At 37.0% G+C, this 20,543-nt stretch overlaps 2 protein-coding genes across 4 annotated transcripts in view; one reads left to right on the forward strand and one right to left on the reverse strand.

The window, feature by feature from the left end:
- The first annotated feature begins 1,163 nt into the window (after positions 1-1,163).
- dio2 (iodothyronine deiodinase 2) lies at positions 1,164-9,706 on the forward strand. Its single transcript, XM_055038703.1, has 3 exons — positions 1,164-1,180; positions 1,265-1,607; positions 5,587-9,706. The coding sequence occupies exons 2-3, from the start codon at positions 1,383-1,385 to the stop codon at positions 6,160-6,162; spliced, it is 801 nt and encodes a 266-aa protein (XP_054894678.1). The 5' UTR covers positions 1,164-1,180; positions 1,265-1,382; the 3' UTR covers positions 6,163-9,706.
- A 7,679-nt stretch (positions 9,707-17,385) lies between these two features.
- nrxn3a (neurexin 3a) overlaps positions 17,386-20,543 on the reverse strand; it is a 114,321-nt gene continuing 111,163 nt past the window's right edge. For 2 of the 3 annotated variants that reach the window (XM_055038140.1, XM_055038139.1), the window contains one exon: positions 17,386-19,419. In XM_055038140.1, the coding sequence (XP_054894115.1) occupies positions 19,115-19,419 (305 nt within the window). In that variant the 3' untranslated portion in view covers positions 17,386-19,114. The remainder of the gene's footprint in view (positions 19,420-20,543) is intronic. The other variant, XM_055038141.1, reaches the window with a different exon arrangement.

Raw genomic sequence — 20,543 nt, forward strand, 5'->3', positions numbered from 1 at the left:
GACCATGGAATAAAAGTTTTTGTTAAAAACACACAATAACAAAAGGATGAAAAGTTTAAGGGGTTTGAATACTTTTGCAAAGCACTGGCGCATTCATTTACGCATGAGCCGCTTTGCTTGGTTGAAGTTTAATAATTAATTTCATGTAAATGAAAAGCAAAATAAAAGTAACTCAACCTGGCAGCAGCAAATGAAACTGACGTTCACCTGGTGTCATCAGGGACATGCTTTGCATGATACATGCAAACCAAAACAATTTTTTTGAAATGGACATGGACACACTTTGTAAATACTTAGCAAAAACTTTCATTATACACTTTTGTGGTATGTCTGTACAAACTTTGCTCATTTAGAGACTGAAATGTGCTCATTCTTTTTTCATCACAATTATTGCAGTCAGGTATTGAACACAATATAGCCTCTTTTTTTTTTTTGCATTGCTAGTTTATCATGTTTCAAGTAGAAATGTACAAATGATCATAGCTTATTCTACTTCATCTGAGCTAATCTACCTCAATTAAGAGCAAAAATGACCAATCAGGAAATTTTTTCTCAATTGCAACAGCCAAGAGCTAAAAATGGTCATTTGTTGGCTTCACTTGTATTTTGTCTGTCTGTGGCATTTTATTATCTTTTTCATTGATACTGATAGTTGGAAGCATGTCAAATATGACCCAATATTCCTTGATATGATATTGAAAAGCTTTAATCACAACAAAACAATTCTTTGATTAAAAATTACAAGGTCTGAAAACAAACCAAGATGTGAACAGCCTTTATCAGGTGCACCCATTCAACTGCTTGCTGGTTGCCAGTCACTAGGTGGTCTCTGCTACAGGGTCATACAGGTTATACAATCCTCAGACTTGCAAGCATCAGTGACAATGAATGTTTTGTCCCTAAAGGACACCTTGTAGACGGGAAAAGCTGGGACCAAACTGTCCAAACTGCAGATGGCTGCAGATCAAAAACTTTAACAATCTTAACAAAAGGCCGTCACATTTCTTCACTGAGACCCTGTTAGGTGGATGCCCACAAAATTAGATTAGGAACATGGAGACCCTCTTTTATGAGATCTTTTCTTCGGTGTTTGGACAAAGTGGACAAAGGAAGGAAATCTGTGGTTTGATCCAGTAAGTCTGGACGCCTCTAAGGGAGGAGAGAAAGGAGGAGACTGGAGGTCTGCGCCGAATCTGACGTCAGGATCATTCTGCAAAGATAAGCTGTGGGACTCAACATTAACTACAGAGTCCATCCTTTCCAGGGAGGTGCTGGATATCAGAGGGGTTCTGGTGCAAAGTCTGGCGCTGATCCGACACTATGAGGGCATTAGATCAGAGCCGCGGTCTTCAGCCTCTCCACTGAACCGTCAAACAGAGAAAATGGGAAGTGCGAGTGAAGACCTGCTCGTCACACTCCAGATCTTGCCCGGCTTCTTCTCCAACTGTCTCTTTCTGGCTTTGTACGACTCCGTAGTGCTGGTGAAGCGAGTCGTGGCCCTGCTGAGCCGGTCGCGCTCCGCCGGCTGCGGAGAGTGGCGCCGCATGCTGACATCCGAGGGGCTGCGCTCCATCTGGAACAGCTTCCTGCTGGACGCCTACAAACAGGTAAGACTCCGAACCCGGGTCCGGATCGCTCTCTGTGGTGCTGCACTACGCACAAGTTGTTTCATCCTTTAGGTTTGTGGTAGCGACACAGTAGCCAAAGAGCCGCGTAAATTTCAGTTCTCCTTGCACAAAGTTTAAATTCGTCTTTATAAAAAATATATATATATATATATATATATATTATGAGTCATACTGATAAGACAGTACAAGCTTTTTTTTAAATCTTTCTTGAACGGTTAAAGATTATGTTTTACTATGCTGATTTTAATCTGCTTTTCCAGTGCAGTGACATGCAACATTGTTTCGTCACCAACAGCCTTATTCCCTCTGTTTTGTTCTGTATTCTGATAAACTTTGTTGTAAAAAGTTCATCTTAATCACCCCCCCTCCTCCTCATGTTGTAGACCTTCTGCTAATTAACCTCATTGTTTGTGAAATGTCTGTGTAATTATTGCTAAACAATTCAGCATTAGTTTTATAATCTATTTACTTAAAAAACTATTCATTGCGATTTTCCTGTCCCTTGTCTTCTCTTATAATGCAACTCTCTTGAGTTTCATAATCTCATCAATTGAAAATTTACAGTTCTGCTTGATAAATTAAAACATGCATTGCAATGAGGCTCGTTTCTCAGATTAAAAGTAAAATAACTTATGCAGGTGCTAAAGATAATTTTCATTAAACCCACGTTCCTCTACCAGATATGTTTTTATTGAGCTGACGCAATATTCTAATCTTAATGTTATCAGTTGTTTTATCAGAACTGTCATAATTATCATGAATAAACATGGCTTGAAAACATTAGTTTGTATGTTTGCCAGTAAGTATTTCACTTAGTGAATTGAGGTACTAGTAAATGAACTTTTAAATATTCAAATATATTAAATATGACTGCATCAGATATGGGCATCAGCCACAGTTAAAGTTCACCCAACTGATCAGACATAATAGTAATATGCTGGACATGGATGTCTGGCGTGTGAAATATAGTATCTTCCTAAATTTTGGGTCCTAGCAGTCCTTTGCAGCTGTGCGATACACACAATGATATTCCATGATGACTATGATACTGTCCACATCTCATCCTAATTATCCCCCTGTAGCTCAATGTTTGTTTAGGGTTTTGGTTCTGCTCAATGATGAAATTTCACTCCTACATCCAATTTTGCAGTCGCTAACTTCATCCATGTTCTTACCTGTCTTCAGCATCCAAACAGCATGATGTTGCCACCACCATGTTTCATTCTGTAGATTTCTTCCAAGCAAAGTTTTGCGTGTTGGCCAGGCAGTTCAATTTCCATCTCCTCTGACCAGAGCATGTTCTTGCACATATTTGTGGTGTTCCCCACATGGCATGTGGCAAACTGCAAAACAAGCCATCTCATACCATTCTTGAAGGAATGGCTGTGCATGACTCAAAGCTATGACAGATGCTCAAAGCTTGATATATTTTATTACCTAAACCTCCTTTAATCTTCTTCATGTCTTTATTTGGACATATTTGATGTGTTCCTTTTTTTATGGCATTGTTCTCTGGCAAACTTCACAAAACAGCTGGATTTAAACTGAGATTAAATTACACACAGGTGGACTCTATTTTCTAATTAGACTACTTTTAAAGGAAATTATTTGCGGTGGATTTTATGTAGGGGTCTCAGAGTAAAAAGAGTCGTACACAAGTCCATGTCAAACTTTTAAGATGTTGAATTAAAAGTTATGGATCCAATTATGTGCTACCTTTGTGTTGATCTGGCACAGGCATTTTTATGAAAATTCACAAACATTTGTGATTGTGGCATCACAAAGTATTGAAGACGCACTGTATATGCAGCATATTTTCTTAACCCAGAACAGATTCATATCCGTAATACAAAAAAAGTATTTATCACATAAACGATGATCCATTTCTGTGTCCAGTCCAGTTCATTCCACTCTGTGTTTGAACTGAACTTTAGCCTGAACATAGTGTTCTATGGAATGAGAACATTGAGAATCTTTTGAGCAGGGGAGGGCAACTCCAGGCCTCGAGGGCCGGTCTCCTGCAACTTTTAGATGTATCCCTCCTTCAACACACCTGAGTCAAATAATGAGGTCATTCGCAGGATTCTGGAGAATTGACTGCACTCAGGGGGGCATTCAGCTATATGAGTCTGTTGGACCAGGGAGACATCTAAGAGTTGCAGGACACTGGTCCTCGAGGACCAGGATTGCCCACTCCAGCTTTTGAGCCTGTAATGTTAGAAGCATCCTGGTTTGGATGTTAATAAATGCTTTTGCAAGGCACTGTAATATGGGTACTTTAATCAGTTTCTCAACTTTGAAACTCTCACAACATGGTCTGTTAATCACATGTTGTGTGATTAACAGACCACACAACATGACACTACTCTGTCAGCAGCAGTATTGTTTGTCATGATGACAGGTTAAGTTTTAACTCTTAATCATTACCATGAATCCAGATATTCTCAAGCAAGATACATCTTAAAACTTACCCCTAGCATAATTTAAAGGTGTTAGGTTTTTTATTCGTGTGAAGCCCTTTCCAGTTTCTCCACTGACACCATAAAGCCCATTTAACCTTTTAGCGCTTCCAGATCATGGAATGCCACATCTGGAATTTTATTGTAAACACAAGTGCTGAACCTTTTTTTTTATTTAAAGCAGCCAACTTTAGCACATCCTTCTTTGTGAACCAAAATAGTTACCAAAAACATTCCTTAAAGAATTTTAGCATATTTTGAGCTCACTGCAAAAGCACAAAATAGTATTTTTGGTCTAGTCTCTAGTGCAAATAGCTTAGTGCAATGAAATATGATGTATAAATAATAATAATAATTTTTAAAAAAATCATACGATATAAGCTTGCTTTAGACAATAATTGGACAATAACTGCTTAATACTTATAAATGTTACTTGACCTGGCAGACTATATTACTTATGGGAAAAATGTGTTTTTAGAAACAAAATAATCTGACAGTGGAACTAGTACTTTTTCATTAATAGTAAAGAATTACTATCTTTTCTATGGACATCTAGTCATGGCACAATGAAGCCCGGCAGCTTTTTGACGGTGGAAACCGCTATACAAACACAGTCCATGTACGTTTTTCTGCTGCAGTGGAGGATCTCACATCTGGATACATCAAATCAACGTCATAGTTTCCACTGGTCTAATTTCCATCCCTTGTGATTGCAGGAGTTTTTTCTCATCTCAGCTTCCCTACATTGTGGTTTCTTTGTATAGGTTTTCCCACGAAGGTCTGTTTTAGCCATTCTCAAATAAATTCCTTTCCGGAATTCACTGACTTTTATTGAATGTTAAATACCTTCATAAAACCTACAGGAATACAGTCCATCTGTCCATCCGACCACTCATTCTCTTCCTCTAAATAAACCCTCATACAAGTAAAGGATCAATGTCGACAACTTACTCATTTACTCACTTGGTACATTTTTTATGTCCACTGAAAACTAAACCTTGACACAAAAAAACTATAACTAAAAAAATATAATTTCCTTGAAATTGATCTTCTGTAATTTTTTTATATTGCATTTAGATTATTATTTTTTCAATAGGTGATCTTTATAATTGAACTTGAGACACGTATGCTGCTCTGGGTCAAATTGACCCGCTGATTAAAATAAACATAAGTGAGTCATGCAGAGACTATTTATGTTTTCCTCCACTTCTGCTGAGTGTCCACTCAGAGTGGGTGGAGTTTGCTCACAGGAACAGAAAAAGATTCCCGTCAAAAGTTGCTCTCTCACACTTACTTTCTCACAGTTTTCTTGTGAACTGAATGCCTAAAACTGGCAATGGTTGACTGAAACTCCAATCTGTGACACAAGTAAGACCTAAACAACATTTAGGTCTTAATACATATGTATGTGATGTGTGATGCATATGATCACACAGAATAGGAATGAATCAGAGATTGTTGTCTATAAGAAATAAATGTTACTATTTGTACCTCCTCAGGTGAAACTTGGCTGTGAGGCACCAAACTCCAAGGTGGTGAAGGTTCCTGATGGACCTCGGTGGAACAGCAATGTTGCCCCATATGGGTCAAGGATCCAGATTGGAGGTGAATGTCGCCTTCTGGATTTCGAGTCAATAGATCGCCCTCTGGTGGTGAACTTTGGCTCGGCCACCTGACCCCCATTCATCAGCCACTTGCCTGCCTTCCGGCAACTCGTGGAGGACTTTAGCGACGTGGCTGATTTCCTGTTGGTCTATATTGATGAGGCCCATCCTTCCGATGGATGGGTGGCTCCTCCCATGGGGCCCTGTTCTTTCAGTTTCCGAAAACACCAGAACCTTGAAGAGAGAATAGGAGCTGCACGCCAACTCATCGATCACTTTTCCCTACCGCCACAGTGCCAGCTAGTGGCCGACTGCATGGATAACAATGCCAACGTGGCTTATGGGGTGGCATATGAACGAGTCTGCATAGTGCACCAAAGGAAGATCGCCTACCTGGGAGGAAAGGGACCATTTTTCTACAACCTGAAGGATGTGAGGCAGTGGCTGGAACAGAGTTACGGCAGACGGTAGGAGTTATGAATGACATGACAGAGGACACATGAAAACAGAGCCTCTCGGCTTTGTATAAGGTAAACTGAAAAAGGTTTGTCATAAAGATGTCAGCCATTGGGCTCTAAACAACTATTTCCTGGAACTGCAGAGCACTTTTTTGTTTTCATACACACCAAGTGTGTTTTGTCCGCGTTTGTACCAATTTGCTGCTGAAAAACATGTTTTAAGAAGAGAAATACTAATTTCCAAATTTGAAAATATTTAAAAAAGATTTTGTGATTATTTTTAGAAGGATTGTATATTTTTTACATCTTTGTTAGATGTTTTTTGCACTATTCCAACAAGTCAACTTTTATCTGCACCTTTACCTTCTTGGTTTTCCAAGAAGGTAAAGCATTGTTCTCATTCATTGTTCTCATTCATGTTCTGATATAAAATCAAAATAGATTTAATGTGGCAAAAAAAAAAAAAAAAAAAAAACTTTCATCACTTGTCTGAGAAGACAGACTTGGTCAGAGAGGAACGATGATGAGTCTTGTACTGCGGGGGCAGCCTCACTCAAACAGCAGGTCCTCGTCTGTCTCCTCTGTCATCCCATTGTTATTTTAAATGGGCTTCTTTCTTACAATAACTGCAGAGGGCATTATTCCATTCGTTTAAAAAAAATCTAGCTTTGGGCCACAGGTTTTCATAGTTTGTTTGTATTTTATTTCCTAGTTCCACTACTTTAATACCATCTCAGGGATTCAGGATGGCAATTGTGTACTTTTGGTTTCAGTCCATGTGAGCTTAACTAAAACATAAAGCCCAGCTTTAATCTTATTTGGCAATTAAAACTTTCCTCCAGCTGACCTGAAGCTTTGCCGTGTTCACTAACATTTAGAAACACTTCTACCTGCCTTGCTGTTTTGGAGATTTTGGGATTTTAAACTCCCTGTTTCCACAGGTTGAATTATGCAGAAAGTTCAGGCTTTTGAAATACCTCAATATTGAGAATTACATTTGGACGACACTTGATTATGAGGATCACCTTTAAAAAAGTCGTTTATAATTGGCATCATGTAGGCATGATAAAGACTTTTGGTACATTTACTCATCAGTTATAGGTTGTACCACATTTTTATTTGACAAAGGGGTTCCTTTTAAATTATTGGCCTTTTGAATAATTGCTGGGGGTTTGGAAAGAGATTTGGTTGAATTTTGGAATTACAGTATTACATTAAGGTAGATCCAACTTACCACTTTGTATCATTTCAACAGTGGACGAAGACGCTGCTACGGCGCAAAAATCCGACTAAAAGTAGGTGATCTTTACAGGGTGTTGGTGAGGTCAGGCAAGCATGAAGAAGTCAGTTTGCTGAAGAATGGATCACAGTAAGTCATGGAGGGTTTTGAGCATGCATGAAAAGTCAGAATAGAGTAGAATAGAATAGAAACAGCTTTTATTATCTAGCAAAGGGAAATTCAGGGGGATAACAGTATCAACAGATTTAAAGGTTTACTCAAAAAGTGAACAGAAGCAGGTTTTTCAGTTTATTAACATGGTGGGAAATTTGCGGCTTGTATTTTCTGCCATGTAAAACCCAAAATACCATTGGTATTTAGGTGATGGACATCAATTATAAAGTTTAACATAAGTTCTTTCGAATAATTTCAAAGGATAATTTTTTTTTTTATTATTTCCTCGCAGCACTTTTCACTGTCCCTGCGATTTCAGTGCTGAACATTTATGATGATGAATTGAGTTGTCCCAGATCTGCTTCCCCCTAATCTTGTTTTCAGCTAACAATGGTCTCCAAGAATCTTTTTAGTTTCATAAGGGAATTCACAAGGGACTTAAGGTGCTGGGGTATTTATTTGAGCAGTCTTTTTGCACTTGCTGTATGGCACATATTGATTTGACAGTGATGATTAGGACAATATATATTGTTTTGCTCTACTACCTAAATCCTCAGCATTGATTGAATAAAATGGCTTTGTACTGCATGCCAGATGCAGCTTTAGAAAAAAAAACATGTTATTCTGGAAAGATTAAACTAAAAACATTTTACAGGTATTTTATTTTTAAAGATACACCAATAAATTTAATATTTTTATGCCAAAATTTTGTATTCAATGCTACAATCACTATCAAAAAGTGCTATTTTTGTGTGTTGCAGTTCTCAGAATTAGCAGATGAGATCATAAAGAAAACTGGAAATGAGTATCAATCAGAAAAATCTGATCTGTCCCACTTTTATTCTTATCTCAAGATATCTTAACAACAATATAACATCCAAATGAATAACTTGTGGGCTGCTTCAGTATTGATGTAAGTAGGGGCATGATGTACTAAGCAAATCTTTGCATGACAGGGCATGGTTGCTGCGATGCTACAGAGATTGACCTCAAATGAAATATTCGTTCTTTATTCTGGAACAGAAAAGCACCTGGAATTCTTGAGAAAACACGAAAAAAAATCTTTTGAAGAAAAAAAAGAAAAGAAGCCCAGATGCCTTCAGTTTTAGCACTTTTGCACTAAAGAGGTCACATGATTAGTTTGAAAGCCACATTAAATCTATTTTGTTTCAGAGAACGATTTACCAAGGCATGCAATTTTTTCCCTGTTTGTTAGAGATAAACCACAGTTTATCGGGATCATCAGTTTTTACTTCTGTGAATTACACTTGTTCAGGTGTATGAGATGTGACAATCAGTTCAGGTTTAAAAATGACATCAAACTCTACTAAACTCCTGTGTTAACAGTTCACTTTAAGCAATTTATATGCATATATATGTTACTTTTTGCTTCAGGATCAGACATACTGCCAAATAACTATAACAAGAAAAAACTTTTGCACTAACGTGACTACCAATGCCTTCTAAACTACAGGAAAATTGACTCATTAACTGGTGCAAAGCTTTGTAAATTGGCCTGCAAGATTACAGGTAGAGACATATATTGATGCAACTCATGCTACCTTCATTTTAATATTTTGCAGGATGTCTTAAAGATGACTGGATTGCTGCAGATGTTTTAGTCAGGCATTGACTAAAACATCTGCAGCTGGGATTTGTATTCCAGCGACAGAAACTTGCTTCCTGAGTTAGGTTGAAAAAGTTTAATCTAGAACGCAATAAAAACCAGCATGCTTACAGGTTCATAATTCACTTTATTCAGCTCCTAATGTAGAATTCTTACCTATACATAAAGAGATTTTTATGTATTTTTTATGTATTCTCTACATGTTAGGATGGACGGATAGAAATGAAGGACTATAAATCAAAGCCAGGCAGAAATCTTTTCTCCGGACAGATGGTTTGCTCTGCCCTCAATGATAAAGGTGTGCAAATGAAAACCTTTGACGAAAGAGTCAGTGGCTCAGTCTCTGGTTGGATAATAGACAACACTTTGTCATCACGACGCAGGTTCATTGCATCTGTTTTCATTTTCAAGTTCTGTCTTGTATTACAGTTTCATGCAGACAGCTCTGGTTTCCATCTATGTTTAAGTGTAACACTTATTTTTATATGTAAAATGGAGAGAAGACCAGTGGTGAAAAATAAAGTTTAATGTTTGATTTGAAAATGTTTGATGTGTCATCTTTGAGTTATTCTGTTGGTTAATCTCAAACCATTACTAAGACATACAACAATAAACATGTTGTCCTCCCATCCACATTAAGAAACTGTTTGGAACTTTGTTCTCAGTTATGTCATCTAAATAGCTATTTTCAATACAGCTTTTTCCACTTTGCAATCTTCCCAAACCATAAAGTTAGAATTCTTGAGGAGTTTCAAATGTTACTTTTTCCCATTTATCCTTTAGACATGTTTTAGTTTCATCAGGCCATTTGGGGTTTCTAAATTCTCCAACATTCTCTGTTGGGGAAAGGTCAGTACGGCAGGCATTTCCTCTTCTTTCTCAAGCATGCCTTTTAGAATGTGAACAGAAAATGGTTTGCCAATGCATCCAAGTTCCTACAAGAGTTCTGGTCTTTCAGACAGCAGCATGTGCTACATTTCTGCATTAATGCTGCCTTTAAAGAAATGGAAATAAGCTTTGCCAAGAACACTGATGTAACCCCAAGCGGTTGCTGAACCTGAATTTTGTGACTGGTTGAAAACATGCTGGCCTGAATGCTATCGTTTCTTCCAACACTTAGAATACTCCTCTGTTTGACGACTCTGTGTGATGATCCAATCCAGATGCTGTCAATGCCCAGAGAAGTGGACCCTGCTTCTATTTCCTCATAAAAAGTTTTATGATGAAATGACAAGTTTGGTTTGCATTATTATCTGTTTGCGCAATCAACTGTGCAGCAGCCGAGGACCATCTTCCAGTGACATTAACTAAATAAAATTGACTTTCAGCTACTAACGGTCTGTTTGCTGACAAGCTTTACAAGAGAGGATAGATTGCGCAGTGGACTACTTTCTGAAGAGAACAACATCATGTGCAAAGGGTCAATTGAATAGATTTACAAAGTATTCTAAAATAATTATCTTGTCCATTCTAGTTCTAAGAGCTATTGACAATTGTCAGTGCCACCAAAAGAGTCACAGGTTTGCAAAAAAAAGTATATTAGTCATATATTAATTCACAGTTTATGCAAATCTTGTCAATGTGTTATTTAGAATGTCTTGCAACATGTAATGAATGTATTTATGTAAATGCATTTAGCAAGACACAACACGACAATCTAGAGTCAATAAATATTTAAGGAAGTTTGAAAATCATTCACCAATTTATTTTTTCTGTTTTGCAATTTCTTCTTTTTTGCAAATGATAGCAACGTGACTTTTTATGAAGACTAACATTTAACTTCCTAAGAGGGTTAGGCTTCAAAAATAATTTTCTAGTGGGCACTGGTTTCTTGTTCAGCTGAACCTTTGTTCTGTTTGACTGGCCAGTTAGTCTAAGACAAACAAAATATATGAAGTACAAAAAAATGTGGATGTGTATACATTTGAAAAGGTACCCGTCCAGCTCTACTCACCGCTATTGTTCTCCCATATTACTCCAACCTCCTAATTTTCCATTATCTCGCCCTTCTGCTCGCCAAAGCTGTCATCCGATATTTGTGACAACGAATCCAGGTCACTACAGCCTTCCCTGGACAGTGTTTGAAAAAGAAGCTTTTGTTGCAGATTCTGGGCAATCACACCCAGTGTTTAAAAGGAAACCGGCTGTCTCCTTACCCCTGAGAAGCACACAGAGTCCAGCCAGACTCCCAGTAATGTTGGAAGAGTGACAACAAAAAGAAGCTTTGCAAGAAAGGACACAAATTAGCAACACAGTGTCAGCGGAGAGAGGAAAACATGCAAAACAGATTTCCTCCATTATGGTTTTATGTAAATATCTCTGCATTTCTACCTAATAATTTAAATATTTAGATAGATTCAAATTATTCTCAGATACTTAGATGAGATTTCACCAGATCAGTTATGCCTGTTTTGAGCTCATTAAGGGATGTGCTGTTTTCAGAACATGTCATTATTATATAAATGAGCTGCTGCCTCCTTACTCAGTGTTTACACACACACTTCAGACTCATAAAAGTGACTACCAACAGATGCACGGTGGCACAACCAAACATCCTTGACCCAGAAGCAGAAGAAGTGGAGTCTCCTGAATAGCCATCAAGCCAATCACTAAAGGATTAAAGACAGGTAAGAATAAGATAACATTTTATATCACTGTTTGATGCCTTTGACAAAATGTACCTTATATCAATACCTAAATATAAACAATGTTACATTATGACAATGATGAATGCAATATTGATCAGTTACAGTACACACAGACGTAATTCTTTTCACTATGTATTTCTTGTCTTACACTTCAGTCTAAATTAAATGAAGAATTAATTATATCTTTTATTTTCATTGTTTGGGCTGAATAGTGGCACAGATGATAGAGAGAGAGACTGGCGACCTGTCCAGGATGTACCCCACCTCTCGCTCGTGACGTAGCTGGAGATAGGCACCAGCACCTCCCCACCCCACTAGGGACAAGGGTGAACAGAAGATGGATGGATGGATGGATGGATGGATGGATGGATGGATGGATGGATGTAGGATTGTAGTAAATAACAATAAAAGTAAACTTTAAAAACTCTCCCTCATGAAATAATCTTGTATGTCATAAGTATCATCTATCATTTTAGTGAGTTTTCCGCAGAGCAAAAGTATAATTGCTTGCAAAAACCCTATTTTTTCTTATATTTTATTTCATATAATCTGAAAACAGTAGTTTCTACAAGAGGTTATTCAAAGAAACGTGCACCCAGCTTAAAAAAAGAGAAAAAATTTAGTTATCCACACGTCATACTGTAACAAACTGTACTCAAAAATGATTCCAATAATATAGCATAAACATGTACTTTGGGGCCCTATTATCATGCTTCAGTTCTAAATTTTGTTTTGCTTCATAATTAATTTTTAACTATTATCTATTAATATTACTTTTCTAACTTGAACACAGTCAACACATTCTAATTAATCAGTTTCACTCAATGCTCTTTTTGAAGCTATTAAAAAGATAATTTATCAAAAATGTGTCATTTGTTAAAGTAGTGTATGGGTTTTCAAATGAAATGAAATAACCTGTTGACAATGGATATTTTGTCTCACCCCTTCATGCTGGGGTTTCAAAGTGACTACATTGTTCCAACATCTTACTGCTTGCTTTCATAACATTAATTTTCACATTTTTAATTTTCATTTTGCACCGTAACTGCCTATAAACATATCTACATTTGGTCACATGTGAAATTCAGATGTTTTCTACAAAGGATGTCAAAATGTTTTAGTTTGTTTCGCCATAAACAGTGGAAGGAAAGCTGATAACTTCATAAGCACTTATAAAAGCTTACATTTTTCCTTGGTATTTTTGATGAAGAAGCTATTTTTTTGCCTGAATCATAAATCACTATTTGGAAATCAGTGGGCCCGTCACTGGAAACTGATCAGAAAAGGGATTCAGAAGAACTGTCTGCCTTTCATGTTAACAAGAAACATCCACAGCAATAAAAATAGCAAATCTTCAACTAAAATATGTCTGGATATAATAATAATAAAAATAATTTAAAAAAGCTGATTACAGGACATTCATCTGCTTCATCTCGCCACCGCAAAAACAATGGACCAAACAGTTTCCAAAAAGTAGGACACAGATGCAAACAATCAAAGTTTCCACACGCAAATATGCAGAACATTAACATGATTTCTGCTTAATGTTCTCAGCTGAAAGTCTTAGCATGACTTTGTCTAGTAACATCCTGTTATCTTTATTATTCTGTTTATGAGGTTGAAACTAAATACGAGTTTAGACCTCTTAAATCTGTCTTGTGATCTCTTAAACTCCTGGAACTGATAGTATCTAAAGAGACTTTCTGAGAACCATCTGTTGTCTGAGTTTTAAAATTGTAATCATCAGTAGCTAGTTTAGTTTATGCCAATGACAAAGTTTTAATTTCCTCTAAAAACTTGTATGACTGTAGCCACATCCCTACTGAAGTACTTAGAAATTACCAATATTTGACAAAACAATGAAGAATTTTAGAAAATATTCCTTTTGACCTCTCTTAGGAAAAGCTGAATAAATTTAAATAGGTTTTATTTGCTCTGGAAAGATAAATACACAAAAAAACACCACAGGAAATTATACCATTTTGTTTACTGAGGAAAGTATAACTACACAAATATAGTGCCTTCCAGACATTTTGATTTATCTTGGACAGTGGAAAGTGAGTAATGCTATATTGCAATAAATAAATGGCTTATAAAATAGTTATTTAAATGCATTATTAGTTTTTTTAAAATGAGAAATAAATACACAAATAATTTACTAAATGGAAAAATTAATCATAAATGCCTGAAATGTATTGATTTAATTTAAAAACTTGATATAATTACGTTACAATTCAAATGACTGTTTCATGATCCTGTGCTGAAGCATATCAAGAATCAAACTCAGTGGGCAGGACAGTGGGCAGCTTCTATAGGGACCGTTATTGTTTCCATCAGCAAGTCATGAGAATTTCCTACAGGTTTAACATGTTGACAAAGTGAGTTTTGTCTTCAGCATCTCATTCATTCTTTAAAATTTCCTGTTCCAGTAAATATTTAATTTTCCCTCTAGTTTATCTATCCCTGGATTTGTGTTGTTAACTCTGTAAAAAGATGTTTGTGTGATTACCTTGAGAAAAATGGGCCGATCCACAGCTTTCACTTCCAGACATGAGCAGAGCATCCAGTGAGAGGGCCTCAACATACCTACTCAAATATTTTTACTTGGATGTTAATGTAGAAATTTAGCCATTTTTGTATACAGGTGAACATATTTTTGCATAAATAAATTAATAGATTCCTAATTGTGGTACTATGCTTCCCCCTTCTAACATGAAGAATTTAAAATAATGCATTTCCTTTTTGACCAGTATGTCTTTCACCTTTTACTTAGAATATTTATGTCAGGGTATTATTAAGGCAGGCCATCAACCTGGATATATTGGGATGGCAACATTTTGGACATCTCATCTTGACCCTCAATGCTTTATCAAGCATCTGCTTTTTCTGGATGTTATAGAAAGAAAAGATGTCTTTATAAAACTATGTAGCTTTGAATTAAATCTGTTCTGTCTAAATTTGAATGAAGCTTTCATAAAGTTCTGTCATATCACAAGCCCAAATCTATTAGATCAATTTAAGTGATAAACCAGCAAATAATTGTAAAGTGAAACCAAAATTATAGCTGATTTCCAAAATCTTTTTCAAAAGGTGTGGTGTGTGTGTAGTATGTATTTATTTCATCTGTGTAAGTTAAGCTCAGTATGCATATATGTGTTTTGTGGAGGCCTTATCAAATGCATTGATTAAAATATGAAGACGTATTAAGCAAATATGGTTACAAATCAATACACCAAGATGTTAACATGTCATGGACCACTATTCAATTCATCATCTGAAAATAAAAACGCCAAACATATCAAAACATGACACTCCGCCTAAACTGACAAACAAAGTAGGGAGATCATTAATCAGAAAAGCAGCCAAGTGCCTCATGGCAACATTTTGCAACAATTCACAGGTAAGATAATCTGTCAATTGGAGAACTGTTAGCTGTGGAAACCACAAATCTCAAATCTTATGGAAGATTGTCAAGAAGAAAGCCATTGTTAAAAAATATATATATAAATTATGTAGGGTGCAAATCAAAAGTGGAACATGCATCTTCTGCAGAAAAGTGACAACCTGAACAAACCATCCTCACAAGTACACACGATGATGGTAACATCACCCAGTGTAGATGCTTTTCTTTCCAGCAGGGAGAGGGAACAGCAAATCTGCTTTACACAAATGGTGTCCATCCACTTCGAATGAACTCCAGCTATTTTGTTATCAATAATGTGCAAATCAGGTTGAGACATGTGTTGACTTTTTAGAGTCTTCTCTGCCAAGAATGCTGAAACTGAATCTGTTTACTTTTCAAATGAAACTTTTAGCTTTAAGATTACAAAATGTGACAAAGATCAAAGGATATCAATACTTTACCTATATGATCCCTGTATAGGAGTCCGATGATGAGCTTGACCAGTTCTTCCTCAAGACTTAATACTTAGCACCTACACAGCAATGTTAAATGGTATGGCTAAAACCCACTAAAATGATGATGTACAACAATGACACACTTGATTTGTAGGAATGATTCAAACAGACACAACAGCAGCAAAAGCATACACAATCCTGGACTTCATTAATGGTCAGTGGTAAAGACCAACATTTAAAATATGTAAGGCAAAACCCTTTTGACCACAGATATTTATGCTGTTGATCCTAATGTTACTTTCACATATAGTGTTAATAATATTTTAGTGCTAAAGAGGATAATCTTTCAAAAAGTCAATACCTTTTTATAGATATCTAATGTACAGTGTTGGTATTGTACGCCTGCTTGTAAACACCTGATTTGAGTGAATGTGTGATTCACAATGCAGACAGTTTTGAAGGAATTATTTATTTAATCATTTGAATAAATTATGAAGTAGGCTATGAACACCTAATACTTGTATAATCTGAATTCATGTGGAATCCTGAATCTGATAAATGAGAGCTGTAAAAAAGTTTATTATTGTTCCCCTCCAAAGTTTGGCGTTGTTGCAAGGATTTCTTGAAATTTGCTGCCTTTTTAGTTAACCAACATTTTATGCCATGAGTGAGTGGTTCCAGTCCTCAAGACCAAGAGTATTGCCAAAACATCTAAAACTTGAGGGATAATACCAGGTAAGGGCAGGAGTTGGCCACCAGAGGTCTTTGGACTTCCTAAGAAAACACAGGATCCAAATAAATGAATCTGAAAACAGTAAGCTGAAATCCAACTTGAATGGCAAATTTGTTACAGAGAGACTTTCATGGAGTTTATTTAATTTATTCCACCCACAAATTTACCAGTGTCAGAAAAATTTCAGTGATTCAGCAAGTTCTGTCAGTGGTTGGAAGTTCTGGTCCTCCTTTGGATCTTAGTGACCCACTGAAAATAGTTTTTTAAGTTGGGGGAGTTGGAGCATAATGTCAAAAACTTGCAAGACACTGGCTCTTGAAGAACCCACCAATGGATGACAGCCAGGGGTCCTCAAATCCAGGCTTAAAGAGCCGATGTCCTGCAACTTTTAGGTGTGTGCTTGGTTTGACATGCTTCAATCACCTCCACAGTGCAGTCAAATTCTCCAGACTGTTGCTGATGAGCTGATTATTTTACTCAGGTTTGGTGACAAATTGTCACATCTATCCCTGAGGATCCCTGGTCTATGGCCTTCTTAAAAACACAAGGTAAAAACACAGATGCTATTTCGATGAAGACATAAATCCCAACTGGAATAATAATCTGCAATATGAAGACTAAGGTGGAAATCATTTGATTTGTCTCACAGACATCTTGCTGTGCAGATTAACTATGATTTTTGTTGTTAATAAAATATTTCTAGTACTACAAACACAATGCCATGTTTCCATTGTTTATGCTTCAAGTGTGGTGGTCACATCATAATTTCTATCAGAGAAAACACTTTAATGTATAGGTAAGAGCAGATTAACCTGAAATCTCAAAAGGCTTTGTGTTTTGTCTTTGCCCTCCTTTGGCATCAGAAACATAGAGGTGGGACCACAGATGAGGGGGAAATGTTGAAATGATATTACAATTGGGAAAAGCATTGCTACACTAATTGCTCAACTGTATTTACCCATTGATAAGAGAATAACTTCAGAAAAAATGTTTATTTGTTATCAAATGGATGAAAAAGGGGAAAAAAAACCAATTGTAACCCAAAATATGATTTCTAAGAAAAAAAGTATCCACTTCTTTAATAGCAATGTCAGAAAATGCGAACATAAATGAGTGGTAAAATTTTTCCAAAGCGAGATGTCAACTAATGACGAAGAAGAAATGATGTCCTTTGACCCCCCTTTATAGCTTTTATTTGAGCTTTACTGTCTTCACCATGAATCTGAGTGTATGCTCTTTCTTTCTCTCTATAAAAAAGTACAAACAAAGCAAAACAGAAATCAATGTACCCCAGGACAAGAACGCCATGGTTGAGAAGAAAGGGCACCTTGTATTTGTTGGACAACTGCAAGTAGTTAAATATTCATGCAACTTTAGAAACATCTGTGTAGATTTCTAGGCTAACAATACATTTTTTTTATTCTTCATGAATATCAATATGATTCTCCACAGTCTGGTTAAAGTCTTTCTCCATGTAAATTAACAGATAGATTTTTTAAATGAATTCTGTTGATAAATCATATCTTCAGTCTGTACAATAGAGGTACTAAAAATTACAACTGTCATGGTATATGTACAATTTACTACCTACAAAGTACAACAGATAGCATGTAATAAAATATGTAAACAAATTTTTCATTTTTTTGACACAGTTGACTGTGACAGCTGATAGAATTCACACTTTCAACATCTGGTTTATTTCTGTATACACATTGGTTAACAGTGTAGTAGTACTGCATCTGTGTTCATCCTGACACCTCCATAGAAAAAGAGAATGATAGGCAATGAACCAACACACACTTGTGCAGATAGATAAAACCACCACAGACTGTGCAGCAAGAAGAGATCTGTTTGAGGGGTTTCGAGAAGAGGGGGGAGTCCTGATCTTAGATGAAGAACTTCCTTTGTGTTATCCAAGCTGAACACTCTTTACTGGACTTGTACTGTACTGCACCTTACTGTGGAATCAGGATGGCATGCATTTTACAATCAGGCGCTTCTTATCAAGAGAACCGACAAATTCTTCCCACAAAGAGAGTCACTGTGTCTGTCAGACAATGAGAATAATTGTGGTGAATTAGATGCCAGAGCAAACAGATGGTATGAGGTCTGCCCTTGGCAATTGGCTCACTTAGATTCATATTATACACATAAAATAGTTTTCTTTTCTTACTGTTCTCTTTTAATCTTTTTTTTCTTTTGCTTTAAGCAAAAATAAGTAAGACACCACACTTATATTATGTATAAACCATAAAAATCTGTAATATTTTGATTACTAGAGTCCTTTGTGTGTCTGACCCCCTCTCGTTAAGCACTACTTGTTGCTTACATGCTGGAAACGTTTAAGATAACGAGCCTTTTGTAATTAACAATTTCACAAAAATTGTTTAATGCCAAGGATCACATAGCTCTAAAAGTCACTTAGGAGAATGATGCTGTGAAATATTTGTATACCGACAATGTCTCTGACCAGATAGAAGTGTAAGGTTTCTAAAGTTGCTATTTAACCTTGCCATTAAGCCTTTTGCTTAATAGTAAGTGTGCTTTATGTTACAGTACATATCAGTTCAACTATTCAGCACAGTATAGAATTATTCAAGTCCCATGTTATACCATCATTTGTCAAAGCTCCTCACAGGGAAACTGGTAATAAAAGTTCTCTCAGTGCCTTCTCTCTTTGTTCTGTCGGGTTGACCAAAGTCTCAGTCACACATAATACTCCTTATCCTTGTTTTTCTGTCTCTTGTTGCTGCCTTTCAGGCTCTGCTGTTTGTCCTTCATGACAGCGCCATTGCTCTGCACAGCCGAGTTGGTTATGTAGTGCCGGCTCTCGTCCACCTGGTAGGAGCCTTCATCCCTGTTCCTGTACTTATACATGGCGTACAGGAGGATGAGGATACACAGCGCTGCGGCCGCCACTATTCCGATGACCATCCCGGTGGTGCTGCTAGATTCACGGACCACCTCCGAGGGCCCCGGGACTCGCCTGACGCCTGGCTCTGTGGGGAGTGCTGTGGGTATATTATGGAACATGACGGAAATTATTAATGGGCCCCTCAGCTTGCTGCTGTCTACCTCACAGGATGTGGCAATAGAAGCAACATTAGGTTGGGGCTGGGGTTTTAGCTCGCGTTTTTTTGTTTTGCCGGAGAATTGTGGAGGGCTGTGGTGGAGGCAGAGGTGCTAGTGGTGCGGCTCTGGTTGGCGGTTACTGGTATGGTGGTTGTCCTACTGCATCTGAAGATGGAAGGTTTGTTTGGTATAAAAGTCCTGGGCGCCTGTGCTTTGTAGTCACCTTGAAAGTGTGATGTAGGTCTTAACAAGGAGAAGTTCGAGTGAAAATCTTCATCATCATCAGTGGGGGCAGGTAAGACTTCAACGCTTTCCCAGAGCCATACCCCGATATCACCAAGCCATCATCATCACAATCATCGCTGCCTCGGTCCGACAAGCAAGGTACCCCCGCCTCAGTGGCCTTGGACAAGGACTCTTTGGTGGTCTCAATAATGGTGAGGAGTGGGTGGTGGGTTGAGGGAGTGGGAATGAAGGGTGCACGGGTAGCTACAAAGGGGTGCTCTAATGGATCCTCAATGACTAATTCAGCTCCTGGAAGGGGAAAAAGATTTATTTTAGAACCAAACTCTATAATTTATGAACCAAACAAAGCCAGCAAAAGTCAGATATAAAAACATCTTAAAAGGCTTAAGAGGTAAAATGGGAGCCAGAAGGATAATTTAAGCTTTGATTATATTTCAGTTTATTTCAGCCACTAAATCCTGGGATATTAGTGTTCTTTAATATTGTTTTTCATGATAAAAGTACTCTGAAGCAAATTGTGTATAATTTTCATTATTATTATTATTTCGTTGAAGTTAAGATACCATCTTCATCATCTATTTTAAATACATGACAAAGCTTCAGCAGCATTATTCTATGGGACCAGAATGGCTGCTGTGTTGCGATATTTTTTTCTCGCAAAAATGCACAATAAAAATTTTAATATAAATGTTTTTTTTTAAGACTGTTTTCTTCATTCTTTCTTGCCCCTTATTGGGAAAACCTAGTCCACCAAATGATCCTCTGGTTTTTAGAACCACCTCTCTGACAATGTTGCGGAGAGAGTTTAATCCACTGA

The sequence above is a fragment of the Poeciliopsis prolifica genome, unplaced genomic scaffold, assembly GCF_027474105.1.
Source record: "Poeciliopsis prolifica strain line A6 unplaced genomic scaffold, Auburn_PproV2 SCAFFOLD013, whole genome shotgun sequence".
NCBI lineage: Eukaryota > Metazoa > Chordata > Actinopteri > Cyprinodontiformes > Poeciliidae > Poeciliopsis > Poeciliopsis prolifica.